Consider the following 24744-nt stretch of genomic DNA (forward strand, 5'->3'; position numbering starts at 1 on the left):
CTACATCATTTAGGCTTTAGGCTAATCACAATCGCCCATAATGAACTTTGAAGGATATTTTTCCCCCCTTTAATACTCAAAATTTAATTAAGTGAGATTGGTCCTTCATTCACTCAACGATAGTGGGATCTTTCGAGCCTTTGTAGAATGTAAACAGAATCATTTATCCGTCGTGTCGATTTCATTTCGTTGGTGAATAGAAAGTCCAGGATATATGTTATGGCCTCCAGATGCGCTCTTTGTTATTCTCCTGGCAAAGGTATCCTTCTCCTGCTTTACTGATTCATATTTTGACGAACAATGGCAGAGTTGGAGAGGGGTATTCTAGCGAGGGGGAATCATTCACTTCGCCTAGAGATTCAACGAAGCGTGTTCGAGAGCCTTAGTGATGGGTCATTTGTCATGTTGTATGAATTAATACTTTGCATACATGGTGAAGCAATCGTTTTAATGTAGAAATATGAAGGTCGCATCTCGTATTTCTCTCGTGAAAGGGGATAAATGATCTCCAAGACCCTAGTTTATGGAGGTGAGTGAGTGATGGTTGGTTGTGCGATGTATGTCAAGGTCGGTTGTATATAGCAACTGAGGCGGCTCTGTATAGGGCAGGAGGAACGGTTGGTGAAGTCAGGGTGCGGTCGGAGATGGAGCAGGAGTGAGGGAGAGAAAGGACCATATAAAAGAGGAGAGAGTAATATGCCTACTGGGAGACTCATAGGGAGAAATTTAAACATTCTAGAAACTGACACGGGGAAATTTGCAAAGTCTAGGAGCTCCAGAATAAGAATTTCATGGTCCGTCCATAAATGAGAGAAGGAGGATGCACAGTGGTGTTGATGTAAGGCACAAACCTGTCTTGGGATGAAGGAGTATAAGACCTGATTTTCCACATAGGATACAATACTCAAAATGGACGCCAACTTGGCGAACTGGGTACGAAAGCCCCCTTTCCTTCATTTTAATCCTAATCCTTTTGCCTCTATCGATTCGATTCTTTCTAAGAAGTGAATAACAAAAGCCAGGCGCTACTAGGGTTAATTTCAGGTATTTACCTTCTGAATGAAGAAAATGAAAATCACTTTAAAAAGTTTTTGAACTTAGCTTATCGTCTGGCCGTCTTTTACCGGGGGGAGGCGAGAGGTCGAACCTCTCGTATACCAATTGAGGTAAAATTCACACAACTGGATAAAGCAATAGACGAGAAATGAACAATTGAAGTGCGAAATGAGTTCAGGTAGTCTTTCCAGCCTTAGTTAAGATAATGCCAGAGAATGGCAAGGGAGTGATGGATCAGGGAAAGTATGTTCTCTGCACGTGATAAAAGAGTATCATGCAATATCTCAGGATAAATGGCTTGGAGGAAGTTTGTTAAAGGCTGTTTCAAAAATTGTTGAGTGTTATATTGAGTCTAAGGCAGGAATGGGTTTTGGCGCCACATTTGTCCTGCGTGGAGTGATGAAGGAGGTCGGTGCTTGGATTACGATGGGAAGAGTTAATTCAGAGGCTGTGTGAAGTCGAGAGTTTAGCCGTCATTCTGTGGGTCGACAAGGAAATTTCTTACATAAGCTCAGGCGGGGAAGGAAGTACGTGGTAATAGATTCAACTGTTATAGTAAGCACTCGTGAGAATAAGGATTTTTGAACTTGAAAACGGGAAGCTTGATGTTCTGTATGGCTGAGGGGAGAGAGTGAGAGAACAGTTACCTTCAAAAACCTGGTTTAGAGAGGCTTAGGAGGAAGTGGCACACAGGTTCGACCTGAGACGACCGATTGAGCGCTGCTCCTGCTGTCTTGGTGTTGATAATTTCCTTTACGTTATCTTTTATGCTCTGTAGTGGTCTTATAATTTGCTTGGGTAGTATGTTCTTTTCTTTTAATTCACCTCGTACGAAATATTGATACTAATGATACAAAATGTGTGTGTCTGTGCAGAACGTGAAATATATTAGCATTTAACGGTGAAATGCCTGAGGTTTGGACCCCACCTCTTTGGCTTGGCCCAGTTAGGTACTCACTGCGGTCTAGGGCGTGGGTGTCGTCCAGCAGCTGCCCCTGCCTGTCGCTGGAGGTGACGATGACCCTAGGAGGCAGGATCCCAGTGGCGTGTCCCGGCGCCCTCCTGCTCACACCTCCTCGGTACCGGCTCCGACCCTGCCGACGAGAAGACCTGCTCACTCGCCTGCTCTGGTCATAGTCAAGGTGGACGTCAGAAACCTTGAGAAAATGAAGGTAATCCGGATGATACAGAAGAATTAACACAAAGGTAATTAACAAGATGGATAGCTTGGACTTTCATAGAAAATAGGAAGATGTGAGGAAGGGAAGTAATTACGAGAAACGCATTAAAGGGCAAGGGAGGAAGGGAAGAATGAGGAAAACAAAAGCGAGGTCAGACTACTAGGGGTCACATGGGTCATTGTGATGCATGGAGGGCCGTACAGTCTCACCACTGGACCACGAACCCTGTCATCAATATTTCCTCTTTCTCTCTCCCCCTGAGCCATTACAAAGCAAAAATTTATTACGATGCAAAGTCGACAGAATAGGTTGGGGGTGGGCCGGGCTCCGGCCTGGTGCACTTCGTCAGCATGTTCGTCATCTCGGGATGTGACGGAAGGAATAATAAGGAGATGTAGGGCCTGGTCAGCATGAGGGAGGAAGAGGGACTATTTCAGGGGAAATGAGAGAGAAAAAAAAAAGGAAAAGAATTAAGAAAGTAGCTAGATGTGGCGTGAATATGAGAAAAAGATTCATGATTTACCTCTGATTTATGTGGCTAAATTTAGGAGTTTGATCATGCATGTGGTGAGGATGTAGGAAAAGATTCATACTTTTATTCATCTTTGATTCATGTCTCTGATCGCAGGTTATTAGATCATGCGCAGGTCCACACATCTGTGGCGTTGAGCTAGATTCTCCCGTCGTTTGTACTGGATTTCTGTCTTATCAGAAGCCGCTCCTCCACCCCCCTCTTGTGGGAGTCTAGTTTTTCTGCTCGAACGTACCCAGTCCCAGAGTCGTTGCCTCTGATGTGAGGCCCATTCGTGCCATCCGCCCTTCCACTTGGCTCACCTGTTCACCCTTCCAAGCTTCAGCCTCTCCTCTGTATCACATCTGCTCTTATTCCTCATCCTCCTTCAACTTGGTCTGGTATAGCCTTCTGGCTGAGCCTCAGGGCGTCTCACTGACGCTTCTTTCTAAGGGCCTTCCAACACCACGTTCCTTCGATCACTCCTGGTGATACATCCCCTCTCCTCTTGCCGGCGGTCAGTTTGGCCTGGCTGTGGCTGAGCCTCAGGGGGCGTCCTGCTGCCGTGTCAGAGCCCTCCCACCACACCTCTCATGGTCTCTGTGACGTAGTATTTGATTTCTTCTGGTGACGCGTTGAGGTATAGCCCACCGGTGGTGACTTCCATGATGGTTCCTAACACCATTCTCTGCACTGAGATTATAATTTCCCCTTTTACTGGTCTCATTCTCTGCATCGTCCACTGTGAAATTCACTGCCAGTTTTCTTTTCATTGCCTCCATCTCTGTTTCTTAGCTAATTATGATTCTTTGCAAATCCCTGATCCTTCATGCTTCTATTTTTCTATCCGTTCCATTATGAAATGAGCTAGTTTTCCCTCTGTGTTTCTACTCCATCCTTCTTGCTTTTCTCCCCTCACACCCACGTCCTTCTCCTACCTCATCTTCCTCCTCATTTCTCTCTTACCTTCTTTCTCTGTCTACCCTCTCCACAGTTCCCTAACCACTCCATTCTTTTATTTTACGTATGAAAAAGAGGTTACTAGTTCCTTTGTCGTGTGTGTGTGTGTGTGTGTGTGTGTGTGTGTGTGTGTGTGTGTGTATGTGTGTGTGTGTGTAGACATCCCTGGGCTATTTGGAGAGGATGTCAGATAATTACCTTACGAGGAGTACTATTAGTTATACCTTTCATAACTTAACCCATGACCTCAGAATACGCAACTCCATCACCCATGTACATCACATTATTATTACGTGACGTAAACTATCTTGAACCTGGACCACGTAGTGTACCATGACCTGATGATTCAAAGCGTCCCCCTCCATGTTCCTGGGTAAGGTAAACTGTCAACAACTGACAGCGAAAGGTTGATTGGTGTGACTTCGTCCAGTACGTAGAGTGGAATCACTCAGGACGCCTCAGCTACCTTCACTCTCCGTGACTTCGCGGTAACGCAAGATCTGCGTGCGGCGCTGCTCACGCTACGACAAACACGTACAACGACGTAAATTTTAATTTCTTTTCCTTCTTTTCCTAACTCAGTGAAGCAGGTCCTTGTTGGAGGGACGGAGCCGTAATGTCAGTAAGGAGGAAAATATGTTAATGTGTTTTCAGTGATATGACATAACGCAACCATTACGGGAGAGAATTCTTAATAAAGTACCGTGGAAATATGTTTTTGAGAGGGGGAGGGGGGCTGTCCTAGTGCCTGACGTCATGATGGTACGTATGTAAAGTGTTGGAGAGACATTCTCTCTCTCTCTCTCTCTCTCTCTCTCTCTCTCTCTCTCTCTCTCTCTCTCTCTCTCTCTCCAGCGATGGCACTCTGTTCTATAGACCGATTGTTGGAGAGACATTCTCTCTCTCTCTCTCTCTCTCTCTCTCTCTCTCTCTCTCTCTCTCTCTCTCTCTCTCTCTCTCTCTCTCTCTCTCTCTCCAGCCATGGCACTCTGTTCCACAGACCTATAACCGAGGCACAGCGAACGCCCTAGACACCGATAGAACAAAACAGATACTCGATAGATTGTATGAGCGAAGAGGATCTTATTCTTAGGGGCGAAGGAGAGGATGGGTGGTGGAAAATATGAACGCACACCCGCGAGAAATTTGCGAACCATTGACAGAATTCGACAAAGGATGCGACCATCTTGGGGCCCCATTGGTCGCGCGTCCAAGGGGGAGCGGGAGGATGTAAGTCCTCGGAGTTTAGCGATCCCGTAAAAGCCGTGAATGTGGTCACGACCTCGACACCTGGGGGAACCCGATGACCAGAAACTTGACGAGTGGGAAGGCCTGTACGCCAGCAGGAGTGACAAGAGGTGGAGGGGTATTTGTTGTTGTGTGGCAGGGTGGATGGTTGAGGAGGAGGAGGAAGAGGAGAAGAAGAGAGGGAACATATTACGTAGTTAAGATTAGTTTATTAAAAGTCTGACATAGAGGTATACGTTGGTTTCATTTCTGTGTGTGTAAAGGTTGGGACTCATGGCTTGTTTTAAGTGTTTTGAGGGAATGGTTGGGTTTGCTTAGGTATCCAGAACTTCTGTCTTAATGTGGGTGTGTTTCCTGGGTAACGAGAATTGCAGGATATTCCTCACAGACAGAGGTGCTTCGATACGGTTTGAAAAAGGTGGTTCGTTGTTGTGTCTGCTTTCTTGTTGCTGTTTGAAAGGAGAACATGTGCGAATAGATATCGTCCCCAGTGTGTGGCCAGAGTCCCACATTAGGAGATAAACCGTCTATTGGCAAATATGAGAACTGCATTGAAGTATATGGGTAAGGAAAAATTCAGGAAGCTGTTTACAGTGTATGAGAGGAGAGTGTCAGTCATGGTGGCTTTAAACTGTCTTGAAAGGTCTGCTACGGGTAGGGTCGGTGCGTCACAGCGTTTGTAGGGAAGGGCTGTAGTATGGGAAGAGGTGGCACCTTTCGTTAGCATCTGTCACGATGTGACGAACAATGATACAGTTTGGAGATGTTAGTGTCCGTGTGAGGTGGTTTAATTTGCCTGTAACTTTCGTAAATTTGAAAAGATTTCACGTGTAGATTTTTGCCTTGAGGACCTTCCTCCCATACGATGTAGCCAGACATATTTTAGTGGAAAAGAGTACCTTATGATTTTAAGGTATGCCATAGCATGATGTGATATACTGTTGTATATTGAGGTATGTTACCATGCGAGAATGTGTATGGCATGTGGACACTTATTTCATAGGGCACAATAGTATGTCGTAATGTTACTGATATGTCAAAGTATGCCAAGGTATGGTATTCGAAGTATGTTGTTGTACAGTGGAGTGCCTCATACCTTATGAGAGTGTTACACTATAGTCTTCCAAAGTGATGACGTGGGAGACATGTTGGTGTGTAGATTGCAACATTAACACGTATCTAACAAACCACTCTATAAATACTCCTCCGTACATCCGTACACGCTACAACTGCATCTCATTTCTAGCCTGAGTCTTCGTCTGTCCCACACCCCCTTTCTTACGCCCTCCTAAACACCCAGGATGGCAAGAAAGCATAGCATGTGCAGTAAAGTTTGGTCACCGTCTCAAGTGACGGCGTTGAGAATTTGGTTACGTCACACGTTCGTAACGGTTTAGGGAGATAGATGATGGTCACAGTCTAAGGAGTTTACGATTTTTGGGGAGGATGCATTGTTACGCTGTGACGGGTTGTTACGGTGGGTGATGACTGGTCGGGCAGTCTGGAGAATGTTGCGGTGAGACATGGTTTTCCGGTCAGAGCTGCAAAGATTTTTCACGGCCCAGGGATTTCTTTGAGGCAGTTCGGCGAAGGGTCCTGCTGTGGAAGTGATACTCTGTCAGCAGCCTTGAATAGAACTGCTTGAAAGGAGGTGTTATATATATATATATATATATATATATATATATATATATATATATATATATATATTCACCAGCAGAGTGTCAAAGTTTCTTCATATCATATATAGGGAATATTGATGGAGATCAGGAGTGGAAACTCGCTACTTCCTTTGGATGTGTTGGTGTGTGGAGAGAGAGACACTGGTCATATAATGCTGAGGGAAAGATTGTAAAAGTTATTTTGTGATTTACAGGTTAAATGTTCGTGGATTTTATGTGGTGTGTGGAGTCTCTGTCTTTGCGGGTAGTGTGTTGATGGCGTCTCTCCATGGGCAAGGCCCTTGACTTTGATTACAACAGTAAGGGTAAACAGTATCGTTAGAGACCTGTTGTAGTTGGTAAACTGAGGTTTTAGGGATTCTTTCTCGTCCTATGTTTTCTGGTATGAGGTTGGTACCATCCACTGGTGACCATACTGCCAAGATCTGGTACTCAGAAGACCGTCATAGACCGGTGTGTGAACTGGTGTATAGCAAAGCAGTCATGATAACATAGGTGGACATGTCTTTGTGGTTTTGTTCTTGAAGCTATAGCTACTGTAGCCTTTTAGTGCTTCGATCCCCCCGTGAAGTTAACGAGTGTGTGTCCTGCATATAGGGGTATCGACTCGAGGGTAAACAGACGCTTCCGTTGGATGGTTACTAGAGCGAAGATAGGCGTCTGTGTTTCTGTTGACGAGTCTGTGGGTTGGTTTGTGTGTGAGGTGCCTCTGTAGCGGGTATATTAAGACTCTCCTCTCACGCGCTCAGTGTAGTGAGTGAGTGTCCAGTTATGTCTGGCGTCCACATATCGACGCTTGACGTCTCGAGAAATCTCACCGTTTGATAACTAAGGCACGCTTGTACTGGGGTGGGGGGGTGGGGGGGGGATTGAGGAGGAGGCAGGTGACCCTTTTCATCATCCTCCCACGCCCAGCCCTCCCACGCCCAGCGGGCGTGGATGAGGAAACAACATAGGTTGATAATCTTTCTGCTGCAGAAGCATTCGACGGTTTTTACCTTTCTGTAATGGATTTCTGGCCTCTATGTCCGGGAGCTGTGTGGCTTTACATGACCCTCCAGGGGTCGATGGCTATTAACCCAGACGTAAAACGTTGGCAAAGCGGCGCCAGCCCCATCAGTACGAGCAAGGATCAGTAACTACCATTGGTTACAAATGGTAATTTAACCTTTGGGATAGATGGACTCCGGCATACTGTAGTGTCCCGTGAGGAAGTTTTGCAACGAACAGTTGCCTACATTACCCTACTTCGTTTTATATATATATATGTATATATATATATATATATATATATATATATATATATATATATATATATATATATGATCTCTTAAGCTACGGTGGCTTAATCTCTCTATTAAGGGTCCATGTCTTAGCTTAGCTCAAAGGCTACTGGTTGTGCGGCGGGTGTATGGGATATGGTGCCTAGGTGGGGTGTTGACTCGGCTGGGTGTGACGGTGTGGCGCAGGTGTGACGCAGTGTACAGGCTTAGATCCAGAACGTGACGGATTGTGGGATAGATGTGAACGTCCAGCACGGCGCTCACCTTCGGTAGCCGATGAGTTCGACAACGGCTGTATACCGTGTCTGTCCGAAATCCCGCGTTCACCCAAGTCTGGCTTGGCTTCTGCCACTGCTGTGACGGGCAGCGGTGAGGCAAGGAGTAAAGCGGACGTTGAGTAGAGATGACGATGATGAGAAGAGAGAGAGGAGAGGAAGGGAAGGAGTGAGGGAGTGGTATACTACACACACACACACACACACACAACACGCAGAGACCCTCCCTCACCTCCCTCACACCGATCATAGTGCAGAGGTATGGCGGCAAACACTGCTGAAGGAATCTCAGTCTCTCCCTCCCCGACGTGGCCTCTAAACTTCAGGGAGAGTTATCGTTACGTGAACGCCAAGTCAGTGTTTGTGAGAGGGACGTGTGCACCCTCTCCCTCTCTTTCATTCTCCCTGGGATCTTAAGATTCGATAAAAAAAAGGGGGGGAGAGGGATAGTGTATTCGTTGTCCTCGGCACTTGAGGAAAATGACTTGCACTGAGAGGACGCGATTTGGGTGTAAATAGATATTCATACTTTTACAGTTGAAAAAGATTTATACTTTTACAAACGCGAGGAAAAAGTAATATTTCAAGTTCATGATTAACTTCTTCATACATAGAAAAAGATCATCTACAGAATCTGTTACTTTTTCATAAAGCTGTTGTTAACGATGTCTGAGAAGCATCACAATAGTTTATATTTAATTGGAACGTAAGACTTCTCTCCTTCACTGCTGCGTTACGATGTTGTAAAGTGTACTTACAAAACGGAGAGTCGGTTAGCTTGCAGTCGTAAAGTGTGGAACGCAGGAGAAGCTGTTATAACGCTTGGAAACTTACACCTGGGCAGTTACACCTTACTTTCAACGTTAATTTATTTTTTGATGATATGATGCCGTTAGTTGGGGTATAATTCTTATATAATTACCCCAGGACCGATTTCTATCATAGAGTGTCGGCGTTAGCCAGGACCTTTCCAAAGGCTCCTGCTGGACACGGATGCGTTACTTGCAGTAGCAGGGAAGTGCTGACTTTTTTCGAGTGATGAGTTCTTTTAGTATATATGCATATTCACTCTTCACTAAGTGGATTCAAACGAAGGAGACTTATGATGACATAAGAAGCGAGAGTCTACTGTCAGATCTTCCATCCCTTGTCGTCTGCTGAGGCATATTTACATATTATAGTCAATGCTCTGTGCTTCCATAGTCTCGAAAACTAGTAAAAGAACCGGTGCAGCACTGTACCCTTAGTGTGCACAGCCTCACCCCAGAGAGAGTAGTAGGTAAGACAGTATTTTCGGCACTGTTGGAGCACTTACACTGTCCTCATAATCTCTCTGAAGTTGTGGTGTCACTTAAAATCCAACTCGTGAGACGAGGAGCAGTGAAATCCCTCCTTCTAATATTAACAGATAATGTGTGTGTGTGTATTTCCCCTGTTGCTCGGTGTAGCGAGAGGATGCGGGAATGTCGTTACCACGGCCATGAGTGCATGAGAATCAAACGCCGATAATTATTGACTTCATGACCGCTAATCATAACAGACTGTTGGGCAGTGACGTCAACACGGCCGCGGGTGGTCGCCATCTGTCGGGGCCAGCAAGCGGACGCGGGGGGGAAACAAAGGGAGTGATCAGTTATGTCGACAGTGGCGGCCGCCGCTGGGCTCGAGTGGGAGGAGGAGGAGGAGGAGGCGGAGGCGGTGGTGGTGCAGCAAGGAGGGTGAGGGAGTGCTGCTGCTGCTACCTGCCGCCGCCCGCCCTCACCTCACCCTCCCTCCTTCCCACACACACACACGCGCACGCTCAGTCGTCACACCTATTAGAACGTCTCCTTAACGCAGATGTTCTGCACTAGTTCCCTTGTCCACATGTTCTGTTTGTTCAGGACTGCTAACTTGTCCTTAACGCATTTCCATTTTGACTTAGCGTACCTCATCTTGCGTACTGATGATCGGTTCTGTTAGACTTAACGCTGCGCAGGAATGGTTTTCAGTCGGACAAAAAAAAAAAAGAAAAATGAAAATGAGCTTATACATATTCGATGAACTTTAATCTTCACATCTGTTTTGGGCTACCTGTTTGTCTTGTCCCCTTCCCTGTAGCTGAAAGGTGTAGATTTACCTGTTCACTGGAGTCTTAGGTGAATGCGTTTTTTTTTTTTTTTTAATTGCTGAGTGTTATTGGAAAGGTTTTCAAGAACTATCCAGTGTGAAATAGTTTTAGTTCCCTTGGTAAACTTTGTTTACTATTATTACTGTTATTATTATTATTATTATTATTATTATTATTATTATTAATTATTATTATTATTATTATTTATACTGTTAGCTCTGCTGTTATAATTTCACTAATACTATTGCCACTTCTGCTAATATTAGTGGTAGTAGTAGTGATATTAGTAATGGTAATGATAGTAATAGTAGTAGTTGTAGTAATGGTAGTTTTAAGTGTTCAGTGTCACCATAACTTTTGAGGGTTCGGGGAGAACTGTTGTGGAACCATGCCGTACTCCTTGCATGACAGCAACTCAAGTTCCCATCACCAAAACTCGGTAAGTTTCGAGCGGGTGATGGAGGAGTGTGGAGGAGCTGAGGATGTGACGACCGCATCACTGCGGCAGTGAACCGTGCGAAGCGCTACGTGGCGACCGTCCTGACCCAGGAGGGCGCGGTGGGTTCGGCTATCTCCGTCCTTTCGCGAAGAATGTCATCTATTTTACGATCTCGCTGACGGGAGGGAATGCCTTATCAGAAACGCCTGTCGGAGGATAAAGAGGATGAGAGCAGGTGTTGCGGCAAGCGTGTGTACCCTGATAAAGCGTAAAAAGGAAGGAGATTTCGAGGTATGTGTTTTACTCTATGTTTCGAACTGCTTTCTTGCCTGTGTCTTTGTGGAGCCTCGTAACATATGCGTTTGGGTGTAGTTCCATGTCTCGAGAGACTAGGGTATGTCCGCCTCCTCGGACGATTTTCTTATAATCCTAACTTACCGTAAGAGGCTGTCGCCTCCGTGTTATCGGTGGATGCCACTTCGGTAAGGACGCAAAGACCTTGAGCTTCTGCTCGTCTTGGCACGCCCATGAGCTCTCTTTAAGTTAGTGGTGATGTGCCTGTCAGCCTGCCAGCTTGCTTGCCTGGATCATCACCGAGGGCCAACCCTCCTCCGTCATCGACGACTTGGCTGGCATTTCGCCGTCATCGACGTTTCGAAGACCCCGCGTCATTGAAGATTGTCAGACACGTGTCCTCGACGAATGGCAGACTTGAGTCATTGAGGTTTGACGAGCAGATGGGCGTTATCAACACCACACTCTCCCTCTCGCGCGCGCTTGTGTCATCAGCGGTGTGTGTGTGTGTGTGTGTGTGGTGTGTGTGTGTGTGTGTGTGTGAGTCACACTGAGAAGGGGTGCTGGCACGCCTCTATCTTCCACGCAACTAATAAGTAATTTCCTTCACCATTTGATTTCATTTCAGGGTCTAATATTTAAGTAGAGTCTCGTTTTCACGACACATTGTCGTCCCTGATCTCTCAACGTATGGTAGTGTTTCACTTTCATTACGTAGAGTTATTTACCAGTCTCTAAGCATTGCATTAGGTGTTAGTTTCATAACCCAGTTTCCCTTTTTGATCACCCTGTAAACATGTATAGTCTCAGTTTCCCTTATTAGTATTTATGGTCTCATTTGGTGTCGTTCAGGACTTCAGAACTTAGTGTGGTGATCATATATATATATATATATATATATATATATATATATATATATATATATATATAGGGGAGAAAGAATACTTCCCACGTATTCCCTGCGTGTCGTAGAAGGCGACTAAAAGGGAAGGGAGCGGGGGGCTGGAAATCCTCCCCTCTCGTTTTTTTTTTTTTTTTTTTTCTTTTTTTTTGATTTTCCAAAAGAAGGAACAGAGAAGAGGGCCAGGTGAGGATATTTCCTCAAAGGCCCAGTCCTCTGTTCTTAACGCTACCTCGCTGTTGCGGGAAATGGCGGATAGTATGAAAAAAAAAAAAAAAAAAAAAAAATATATATATATTGGAAAGGAGCACAATTTTGCGCGTGATCAAGATATTCCTGTGAGTCCACGGGGAAAATGAAACACGATAAGTTCCCAAGTGCACTTTCGTGATGTTATGTGATTATTACACGAAAGTGCACTTGGGAACTTATCGTGTTTCATTTTCCCCGTGGACACATAGGAGTATATGTATATGTATATATTTTCTTTTCTGGATGATTTACGTATTTCGTTGTCTTATTATGGTACAAAATTTTCATCACTGCAGCTGGTTATTTCATTATTATATTCCTGTGTTTGTTGTCTAATTCGTTATATGTGCTCACATCTCATGAGCTAAAGATTACTGTCTGTTATTCTTAATTACCACACGTAATTATACCTCAGACTGGGATGGAAACTTCAGAATAATTCGCTGATGATTATAACTGCTTCAGAATAATTCGCTGGTAATTATAACTCTGCCTTAGAATAATTCGCTGATGATTATAACTCTGCTTTAGAATAATTCGCTGATAATTATGACTGTTTTAGAATAATTCGCTGATGATTATAACTCTGCTTCAGAATAATTCGCTGATAATTATGACTCTGTTTTAGAATAATTCTCTGATGATTATAACTCTGCTTCAGAATAATTCGCTAATTATAACTGCCTTAGAATAATTTGATGATAATCATATTATAACTTTGTCTCAGAATAATCCGCTAATAATTATAACTCTGCTTTAGAATAATTCTCTGATAATTATAACTGCTTTAGAATAATTCGCTGATGATTATAACTTTTAGAATAATTTGCTGATAATTGTATCTGCTTTAGAATAATTCGTTGATACTTATAATAACTGCATTATTAGTTTTTCTTATTTGAGTCAGTCATTTCTCATTCTCTCCATCATAATCTCTTAGCTTTGACGATTTGATTGTACTCCCATTGTACATACCTAGTTGATGCCTCACTGCTCTCCGTCCAGTTGCTGCGTACGGCGGGACACCAACTCGAGAGAACTTTTTAAGGCCACCTTAAGCGATGCTGGTGATTATTTCCTGCGCTGTCTTTTTTAAGGTCGCCTTAAGCGATTATTTCCTGCGCTGTCTCGATCTTGAAATCACACTCGGGAACTAATCTGGAAGTGACGTGAAATTCGGGGCGAATATGAGCACGTTTTTGATAGGATACGTCTGTCGGAATCTCGTTTTCTTCGTCAGACTTTGGTTGCACTAAAATCACTCTCGGTCTTCAGCAGATTTCGTCCCTGAAGTCATTGTGTGTGACTTATTATCTCCAGGAGTAAATGGAGCTCTTTGTAAATGAGGCCATGACTTCGTCTCTTCTTGGCGCTGCGTCTCTTACGAGGGAAACGGTGAATGTGTATGAAATTGATTATAAACATTTTTTTTTCCATCTAAGGCTCAGTCATCTGTTCCTGACGCTAGCGCTGGAAATGGAGTATGTATATTTTGCATACCAGGAGCCTATGTGAGCCTCGGGAGAGGATAAACACCGGGGTTTGATGTGAACCGAGTGCCATGTTCAAGAGCTCCAACCCTGGATCCCCTGATGGTTCTTAACACGTCTGCTCACTCGTGAAGAGGAGTGACCTAACTCTACGTCATCATGACCTGTGCTGTTGATTGGCAGACGTAATGGATAATGTCGTCGTCTGACGCTCAAACATATTAAGGTGTTGCTGATCAACACCCCTTGCTTGAAATTAAGGTCCCGAGGCGCGAAAGAAATGAAAACACTCAATTTATACAGGAAAGTGTCAACGCTGTAAAACGACATCTTGAAATACGATACGGAGTCTCTTCTTGACTCCAGTGGACGTTCATGGTCGGTATAAAACTGTGATATAATACTCCAGTTTTAGTATATACCCTTAGCTAGCTCCTCCGAAATTGCTGTGAGCGATAAGGTCTGTCGCTTCGAGTGGGAGGATGTGTATATTTTTTTTTTTGTTGTTGTTACTGCCAACTGAAGATTGGACGCTGCCAGTTTGAGGTCCCTTATACAGCTTGGAAGATGTTCGTGGGTTCGGACGTATACGACACCCTTAATCCCATAGTGCGCTGCTCGGGTAGTCTTCCGAAGTACATGTCCGCATGACCCTTCCCTGAACCCGAACAGGTGATAAGCGGAACGTTCTCCACCTCTCGCCTGTCCGATGGGTGCCCTCCTTGAGGAACACGGAGGTGTAGGGGGTCGGTGGCTGCTTTGACTCATGCACGTATCTCCGGAATGAGGTGTAGTCGTTGTTCTCCGGAAATTGTTTTCGTTTTACACCTGCATTATGCGCCTGCATGGACTCTGTGTGCCGCCCGTTCATTACGCGGGTCTTGAAGACTCCCTGGAGGTCAAACGTTCGAGGCTTGACCTCTGTGTTGCGTCTGTTCTCATCTCCCCCACAGCCACTCACGTTGGTTGCCTGATTGAGGTGGCAAAACAGGATTCGTATATTCCTCTGTGTGTGTGTGTGAGAGAGAGAGAGAGAGAGAGAGAGAGAGAGAGAGAGAGAGAGAGAGAGAGAGAGAGAGAGAGCAATTGAACATCTGAGTCGAACCTCTCTTAAAACGACATCATGGAACAGTCTGTGCGTTCCTCATGATAATCTCGACCTATCGGATACCTGTTAGGTTTGTGTCGCCAGGTTGGTATGGAGAGGAGGAGGTGGTGGTAATGTTTCTCGCCTCATACGGTCGTCAAGATAAGGTTGTCGGACGTGCCGAAGACCCAAGTGTCACTTTCTGATATGTCAGTAAATTCTCGTCACTTTTCGGTATGTGTTGTTCTCACAGACAGCGGATAATCCCATGTTTGTCCTTTCCTGAAACAGTGTCATTGTCTGTAAAATATTCGGTACCAGTCGTGGTAGTTGTTGAGTGTGTACAGTAGGTGCTGCAAGGAGCTTCGACTGTGCCAGTACACTCCAGTTCCTGGGTAAACGTTGGCTTCTCTCTGTACCGATGAGAAATTTAGTGATAGAAACGCCATTTCCCGATCTGTAGCACCTCTGGTTGGCAGCGGCCTGAATTTAATCATCCTATCCTTGGCTGTTTAAACACCAGACGTCGTCCTTTTCAAAATCTTTAATACTCTTCCTCCTGAGGACCAGAGGCGGGGAATCTTTACCGTTCACAGTGTAGCTGATTGGAATTCTCTTCCTGGAGGACTCGACCATCTCCCAACCTTTCCTTACTCGTAAATGACTGCTGGAAAAATGTGTGGGTACGAAGGTTTTCATTGAGAGAAATGTGTGGGTACGAAGGTTTTCTTAGAAATGTGTGGGTACGAAGGTTTTCTTAGAGAGAAATGTGTGGGTACGAAGGTTTTCTAAGAGACATATGTTGGTACGAAGGTTTTCTTAGAGAGAAATGTGTGGGTACGAAGGTTTTCTAAGAGACATATGTTGGTACGAAGGTTTTCTTAGAGAGAAATGTGTGGGTACGAAGGTTTTCTAGAGAGAAATGTGTGGGTACGAAGGTTTTCTAAGAGAAATGTGTGGGTACGAAGGTTTTCTCAGAGATAAATCTTTATCCTTTAAGATTTTTTTTTCGCTGACATTGTAGCTTTGCACTACTGCCGAAGAACATGAGTTAGCGTCTGGGGAGTAAATCATTCCCTTCTATCGTGAAACACTGCGTGAACCGTTCAATCCAGTTTTCAGATTCAGTTTTTAATAGAGGCTTCCGGAGACTCGGAAAGATGTATAATACCCTCGGCTGACGTATCTTGCCGATGGTTGTATACTTGTCTTACTTATAGATCATCCTCAAACGTGTTCAGGTAGGAGTCCAGTCTTTCTGACTTAAGTTATTTCCAAAGGTCATTAAAAGCAGTGGGGTCCCCAGAAACACGTCCTGCGGCACGCTGCTGTTCACTGATCTCGACCCATATCGAAAAGATGCCCCCCCGTGACCTGCGTCATTTGTTCCCTTCCTCTAACACGATCCTGTATCCATCGACGCAGTCTACACCCTTCATCCCTGCCTAGTGTGATCCACATTCAGATATCCTCTCTATTTTTCACTGCCTGGTCTCATCCAGGTTCAGATATTCTCTTTATTTTTCACTGCCTCGTGTGATCCAGATTCAGATATTCTCTATATTTTTCACTGCCTGGTCTGATCCAGATTCAGATATTCTCTATATTTTTCACTGCCTGGTCTGATCCAGATTCAGATATTCTCTCTATTTTTCACTGCCTCGTGTGATCCAGATTCAGATATTCTCTCTTATTTTTCACTGCCTCGTGTGATCCAGATTCAGATATTCTCTGTATTTTTCACTGCCTGGTCTGATCCAGATTCAGATATTCTCTCTATTTTTCACTGCCTCGTGTGATCCAGATTCAGATATTCTCTCTATTTTTCACTTCCTGGTGTGATCCAGATTCAGATATTCTCTCTATTTTTCACTTCCTGGTCTGATCCAGATTCAGATATTCTCTCTTATTTTTCCGTCTATTTCATTATAATGGTAAATATTTTTCCCTCACTCCCCTGATCAGGGAGCGGTACTGTATTTACAAATTTTGTTTCCCAGACGGTAATCTCTTCCAGAAGACGAACGCGAGTCTTTTGGGTTTTATTTATTTCTATGACGAAGTCCCAGCCCAGGATTTGTGGCCTCGTTCCCTAATTTGATTCATCGGGTTGTTACGTCGTTAGATCCCGGGAGAACTGAGGGAAGTGTCCAATAGCCTCGGGGTAATTTTATTTCAAGTTTAAACAGAGATAAACAACCAGCCTCGCCCCCAGCATTTATTGCACCTCACCTAACTTAGTGGAAGCTGGTTGTGGGATGAGGAGGAGGGGGATGGGTCGTCTTCCTCCTCTTGGATCTCTCTCTCTCTCTCTCTCTCTCTCTCTCTCTCTCTCTCTCTCTCTCTCTCTCTCTCTCTCTCTCTCTGTGTTTTTTTTGCTCCTCTTTTTTGGGGGGCTTCTCTTTCTCGGTACATGTAAAGTTAGACGTTTATTTATCAGTTTCTTAACACTGGAGTAGTCGTCTTATGTGATAATGCTTGGTGTCTAAATCTAGAACTTCATCTCCTAATTTTCTCTAGTTTTTCAATCCACTTGGCGTCTCACAAGTTCTCTAGCACGATGGGAAAATATGGAATACTAAACTTTGGTTGACAAAAGTCTTTTGTTAAAAGTACATTTTCCTTTGAAATACTCTTGATTAGATCCTGAGGGTTTATTATCGTTGAGGGAATTAACTGAATTGCTTTTCTTATGGTATGTTATTTTCCCCCCCTGAACGTAAGTGGGTTCCGAACCTGGAGACAGTTATGGGTTGCAGTGTCGATAACCATTGTTACAACAAGACGACGCAGGCCAATAGAATGAAAGCTTCTTACGAGGGAGTGGTGATTAAGGGGCAGCCAGACTCGGGCCTGTGATAGATGGGGCTCACTGTTTTACTCCTGCAGAAAGTTGATGCCATTTTGGGATTATTTTGTGTCGTCTGGAGGCTTTGGACGCGCGCTCTCACTCTCTGTTCGCCAGTGTTTTGGCGCTTCTGTGAAAACATGCGCCAGGAACGGTTTTTTTTTACGTTCTTGTATGTACCCGTTTGGAAGCTGAGGCTGAAGGGGGAGGGCTATAGAGTAAGCTGCTGAAATGAGGGTGAGACTGTTGTTATTCGGGTGAATTACGATCACTTCCTTCGTATATTGTTGAAACTATAGCCAGGGCTGCTTATAGGTGTTTGTGAGTGGAGATTGAGGCTTTGTTGAACGCGTGGTTTGTAGAGAAGCTTTGCTCCCTTATTCGTAGAGGTGCTTCGCTCAGTCGTAGGTTTAAATGCGGTTCAGTGTCAGTAAATGTATCGAACTCGTATGAAAAAAACAGTTCATTTCTCTATGATGAGGGCGTTACATACATGCAGGTGATCAAGAATCACCTGCGCATGTGGCCATGTAGAGTGGATGGGTTGTGAAGACACAAGCATTGAATGAAGACAGTGTCAAGACACAGATGGTACCAGCAGGTAGACAGTGAAGGCTCAGAAGGTCACTACCCATTATATCGGTAAGAGGAACACTCAGGTTAGACCGTCTTCATTCCTCGAAATACTTCTTTTTTTTATAATCATTGATCCAAGGACGTGTCTGTAATCCTTAGACACTTCGATATTGACGTACAGAGGGGCCGAATAGCAGCGCTGAATCTCACAGAAACGTTTTCCGTTGATAGAGTTTGATGTAGTGGCTCAAAACTTGGATTTCAGTCGTACATAAAGCCATCTGTTATGTTTATTGGTCATAGAACCATGACGGATAGTACCTAATACGAACGTTAATCTTGTGTACGAGCCCGTATATTAGGTGGGTGTTGAGGAAGCTATGGAAGTGCGAGAGAGAGAGAGAGAGGGAGGGAGGTTGCTGCCTCATTGCCTCTTGGTACACCAGTCCTGAACATTCACTGTTGCCCTAGGGGACAAGGGATGGCTCAAGGGACAGGACTTAGGGTGTAGAGGACGGGAGTGAGTGAAGTAGATGAGATGGGAGTAAGAGGAATGGAAGGGAATAAAAGTGAGAGAGAGAGAGAGAGAGAGAGAGAGAGAGAGAGAGAGAGAGAGAGAGAGAGAGAGAGAGAGAGAGAGCACGGAGGTGATAAGAGTTACTGGAAGAATTAAGGTCATAACAAGAAATATACCAAGATGGTTTGTGTAAAGAGATATTTTACCGTTGGTACCGGCGTCAAGATCAAGGGAGAGTTTGGTTTCCGCTCCCTCCATAAACCCCCTCACTGAAATGTATTGACATTAATTTTTCAGTAGCTAATGTGTGAAAGGGAGCCGGAGGAAGGGCTGGGACGTTGGGAGGGGCTGCGGGCACAGCGAAGGGAGGGAGAAACGTAGTGTAGAGGGGCCCCATCGAGTGGGGTTGAGCTAGAGGGATAAGCTTTGGTTCACACGCTCCAAAGTCGACCTTTTTCATTGTTTTGTATAGACTTTATAACGTAATATATTATGGCTTTGTATCCGTAAGCGTTTCGGTACTAAATTCTTATATAAAGTACCTTAAGGAATTACTTATCTTTTTTTCTTTTTATTTCGTTCGCATCTTCTCGGCTTCGAGTTTACCACAGGGGTGATGTGTGTGTGGAGGAATATATCCTACCACAGTGGTGCGTGCCCTGGGGTAGAACAGTATGTTTTCTCAGCGTTTTTTTTTTTCTCTCTGTATGTGTACTTTGGCCGCGGAGCCTGCCTCTCCCAGCTCAGGATAGCATGGCGAGTTACTGTATATATATTTTTTTAAATGACCCGAGACATTTATGAGTGCTCCTTGTAGCTGGACGGTTAAGAGGTGACGTTTCGTTAAATCATTTAGGATGTCCTGGATAACTGCCGGTAAGGGTAGAAAGTCGTAAGTGGGCTCTTTAGCTTTTAGTTATTATTTATCACATTTTCTTTTTTGATCTGCGTTTCTTTGGTTAAATAAAGAGGCAGACATATAGGTACACAAAGGTATAGATATGTAAGTAGAATAGGTATATAGACGAAAAAAAAATATAGAACTACACATAAAAAGGAACTCAAATTTGTGTTTGACTGTCAGGAATAATATTGTCTTTGTGTGAAGTCAACTCTGGGTTTGGGACAATATGTTGTAAAGTTAAGAAAAGTAGTTTTCCTATCACTTGGGGGGGCGCTGCTGTTAACGGGCGGGAAACAGGGAACATTCACAGTGAACACGGTAGGTGGAGGTGGCCACTGGAAGGCTGAAGTAACGTCAAGACATGATTATATAGATGTCCAGAGAAGGACTTAACGTGGAGAGAAGAGATTTTTACCCGGGCAGTTCTTATGGGACATGAAATACATTAGTCGTACAGAGTTTTCTGGTTATTCACTTCTATCTCGAAGTTTTTAGTTTTGGGAATATTAATAGATGAACCTGGTTAGTTCACTTAGGTCGCACAGCATTACTTAAAGTAATTAGGTCAGGTAGAGAGATTAGACATAAGGAAGAATACACACTTAACGACAAACGAATATGATTTTGTTTTGAGATTCTAACAGAGGATGTTTGTGAATGCAGTAAACAGAGCGGTGTGTGGAGAGTGAACTGAACTGAGTACACAGAAGGTCACCGGACGTATCGTTCTGGGATTAATTTGGATGTACATTTACCATGAGGTATTCTGTGGACAATGTCAGTTGGCTCTGGACTGACGTATGCCAATAGCAAATGCTGCTCGCTGATCCCATGATCAGAGACGCTGGCCACCACACCGCGAAAATTATCAACTGTTATCAGTTATTCTAACGTCTAAGGTTATCAGAAGTTATCACGGCTCGTGGTAATTACTCTGATATTCATGTGATTCCACGAAAATTCCCGCGTTTCTTTAGGACTTAATATGTTTGTACATGGGAGTTTTCTCTCTCCTGTTTGCTCTCGTTTCCCACTTGAAGTGACAGGGTAAGTAAACACGAAATATAATCTAAGAGGGATGAGTCGAGCCAGAGTTTGACCGGTGAGGGAATTATATGTATAAGGTATTTGCTCTTCTGTGGGAATGAGAACTCTTGAATATGACGTTTCGATCCTAGAGCACAAGGGTACGATCCTAGAGTACGACGGTACGGCCTTAGAGCACGACGGTACGGCCCTAGAGCACGACGGTACGGCCCTAGAGCACGACGGTACGGCCCTAGAGCACGACGGTACGATCCTTGAGCACGACGGTACGATCCTTGAGCACGAAAGTACGATCCTTGAGTACGACGGTACGATCCTTGAGTACGACGGTACGATCCTTGAGCACGAGATTACGATCCTTGAGTACGACAGTCAGATCCTTGAGCACGACGGTACGATCCTTGAGCACGAAAGTACGATCCTTGAGTATGACGGTACGATCCTTGAGCACGACGGTACGATCCTAGAGCATGACGGTACGACCCCAACTCTAAAGCACGACGGTACGACCCTTGAGCACGACGACACGACCCTAAAACACGACGGGACGACCCCAGAGCACGGCAGTTACGACCCTTAAGTGTGTCATAGTAATTTCCATTCAGCAGCTTCATCTCAATCCTCTCCCGTCGCCAGTGTAAGAGATGCGTGTGTCAATATTGCACACAGCGTCCTCAACATTGCGTGTTGACATTCCTCAATTCGTGCAACCTCCCCACTCCTCTGACACCCTCCCTGCAAGCCATGATTGTCACGTGTGGGCCACATTTATCGTACTGAACTGTTATAATTGCCATCCTCAAGGGCTCAGGTCAAAGGTCATGTCATTAAACTGGTGATTCCCCAGGGTTTAGTAAACAAGTTGATCTCCGTGGGAAGGGAGGGATAATTGACGTTAAGGTCCGGTACAGAATTAGCTCTCTCTCTCTCTCTCTCTCTCTCTCTCTCTCTCTCTCTCTCTCTCTCTCTCTCTCTCTCTCTCTCTCTCTCTCTCTCTCTTCTATCTATCTATCTATCTATCTATCTCTCAATATAGTACCTCATTATTTCTCTCTTCTGGACAATGACTTGTACGATTGTACACTCGAGAAAACACACACACACACACACACACACACACACACACACACACACAAACACACACACACACACACACACACACACACACACACACACACGGAGGAAAGGAGTGTGGGAAAGTCTCGGGTGGAGTGGGGGAGGAAGCGACAGCGGTGTTGCGCGACCTGGAAGAGGAACCGAATGTTACCTCACGAGGTGGTGGCTACCTACGTAGCGTCGTGGGTTGGCTTCCTGTGGCTCACCTCCTGTTCTGACGGCCACCTCACACATCTGCCCGCCATGCGGAAAACTGTGCTGACCAGATGGTCTATGACCAGGTCAACTGCTGGAGGACAGGAACATGGGAAGCCAGATAACAGGAGACCTGATGGTCTATGACGAGGTCAGCCGGTGGAGGACAGTACGTGGGAAAGCCAGATAACAGGAGACCTGATGGTCTATGACGAGGTCAGCCGGTGGAGGACAGTACGTGGGAAAGCCAGATAACGAGAGACCTGATGGTCTATGACGAGGTCATATGCTGGAGGACAGTTCATGGGGAAGTCCGGTAACAGAAGACCTGATGGTCTTTGAAAAAGTTACCTGCCGAATGATGGTACATACAAAACCTAGATATATATATATATATATATATATATATATATATATATATATATATATATATATATATATATATAAACCTAATCCTATATGACCGGAGAACAGATGAGTTGATGGTTTATGGCGAGGTTATCTACTGGAAGAAAATACATGGGAAAGACAGACAAGAGAAGATCTATTGTTCTGTGACGAGGTTACCCGCTGGAGGACAGTACGTGGAAGAACGTTAAAGAAAATAAGTAAAAGACCTAATTAGTCCTTGATGAGGTTCCCTGCTGAAGGACAGTATTCGAAATGAATGTTTTGACAGTTAATCTTATCAGTTAATCATTGAAAACAGTTGATGATGGTACCCGTCATTTACAGACGTTTGCAAGTAAAATGACATGAAATATGGATTTAGCAGAATATATGAAAAAGGTCATAACCACATTGAGTCACGCTGATGATGCGCCCTGAGTGAATGAAGTTTTTGAGAATCTTGAAGACCTGCGATGCCTCTGAGATCACACAAAGACTTGATGACTCTGAGATCACACAGAGACTTGGGGGCACAAGGATCAGACCCGCTTGCCTACTGCCACAGACAGACAGACTCCAGGTTTCTTACCGTCGCGGAGCTGGTTGGTGGGTCGTGGAACTCTGAGTCTTTGTCTTGTGCGACCGTCTGCTTTTCAGTAGCTCCCTCTTGTACTTTAATTTCCACACCGTCGTCCTTCTTCTTCTTCTGCTGCTCCTCCTCCTCCTCCTCCTCTTCTTCTTCCTCTTCCTCCTCCTCCTCCTCCTCGTGTACGGGTCTCCCTCCTCCTCCCTCTGCAGATATTGTACGTTCCTCTAGTGCTACATCCTCTTGTGTCATCATCCTCGGCTATAGTGTCTCCCTTATCTGATGGATGTTGAAGTCTTGTCACCAGCGGCCCAGCCTCGCGCAACGGCTCATCATCACACTACCTGTGGAGGCGATCATTTCAACCCCATGGCGAAGACCGAGTTCAAATCTGCTCTTGTCTACGAGACGAGCGCCAGTCCAGGCATTTTCCAAAGCGATGTGCCAAGTCTCACCACACCATGTACATGCCGCTTAGTTATATCCCTCAAGCAGCTTCATTAATGGAACTGTAAATAGGAGACCCATGATTCATATTCTTATCTTTACTAGATTACCATCACGAACCACACACACTCACACACATCACGAACGAACTACGAAGACGCACTGGTCACTAACATTCGTAGGGAAGAATAGAAGCCCGGAACGACCACTCGAATCGTGAGGTAAGATCAAAGTTACACTCAACTACCCAGACATCACAGTGGGATTAAGCCGTCTCATTACTTCGTCAGACTCCACGTTTTCTGGATGTCACTCGTGGATTAGGTTTCCAACTCCCCCAAAGCGGATTAAGAGGTACTGCACTGGAGTGGGTGGTGTTGGAGGGAGCAGCGAGGCGAGCGTGGCGACTACAAGTCCAGGTGGCCAGACCAGCACAACTCATGAACTAAGTGAGGTTTATGTCTACCACCGCCAACGCCGCTCCTCACCACGCCATATGTTGTCGCTCCACACACACACACACACACACACACACACACACACACACACACACTAACGGTAGCTTGAGTACACGTACGCCAGCGACATCCCAGCTGTACACCCACACACGCACGTGAGGTTAAGAGGCGGGGCAACACGAGTGTAAACTCCAGTAAACCTCTCTCCCCATAACATACAAATAGTAATCAGACACACACACACACACACACACACACACTTTATATATGTGTTCACGCACATACAAACACACATTCACACAAATATACACAAAACTGCACAAACTTACAGATATAGACACAGTCTTGACTCGCATACATAGATATCAATATAGTTACACACACAAGTATGTAAACTTCAAAATACACTCATGATTTTTCGTGGGAAGTGGTGAGTATGATTCACACATGGAAGCAGCCCAGGTTCGAATCCTGGACGCGGTAGTCTGCCCAAAACCAACCCAGTTGTTCATCATGCCTTCGAGGCTGGTCGATATATGGCTGCCTGACTTATGCTGGTGTGTGTGTGTGTGTTCATGCAAATGAGTATAGCCATTGTACTTATATAGGAAGTTAAAAGACGGGTCAACACAAGTGTTAAACTCTTCCCGTACAGTACAAATAGGTAATGACACAAACGTCACCACAAAAACATGTACGCGAAAAAATTAACAATAAATTGCGGGCAGCTATGTCTTAACTGTCGTCCATTTCTCAATATGTTAACGGGCAAACAGCCGAAGGGTTCCTAGTCAGACATTTAGAGTCGAGAAACCCGCCTTTATAGACGCTCACCTCGACCATCGCCACTACAGACTGTAACGACACCGCACCTTCCCTGACCCGTTACGT

The 24744-nt window shown here is 44.8% G+C and overlaps 1 protein-coding gene across 1 annotated transcript in view; it reads right to left on the minus strand.

Annotated features, from left to right (window-relative positions):
• LOC139761760 (uncharacterized) overlaps positions 1 to 23784 on the minus strand; it is a 61342-nt gene extending 37558 nt beyond the window's left edge. Inside the window, exons 1-2 of the mRNA XM_071686195.1 lie at positions 22952 to 23784; positions 2015 to 2150 (exon numbers count right to left, since the gene is read on the minus strand). Of these exons, the coding sequence (XP_071542296.1) occupies positions 2015 to 2150; positions 22952 to 23203 (388 nt within the window). The 5' untranslated portion in view covers positions 23204 to 23784. The remainder of the gene's footprint in view (positions 1 to 2014; positions 2151 to 22951) is intronic.
• Positions 23785 to 24744: the final 960 nt, after the last annotated feature.

Source organism: Panulirus ornatus, chromosome 41, assembly GCF_036320965.1.
Source record: "Panulirus ornatus isolate Po-2019 chromosome 41, ASM3632096v1, whole genome shotgun sequence".
NCBI lineage: Eukaryota > Metazoa > Arthropoda > Malacostraca > Decapoda > Palinuridae > Panulirus > Panulirus ornatus.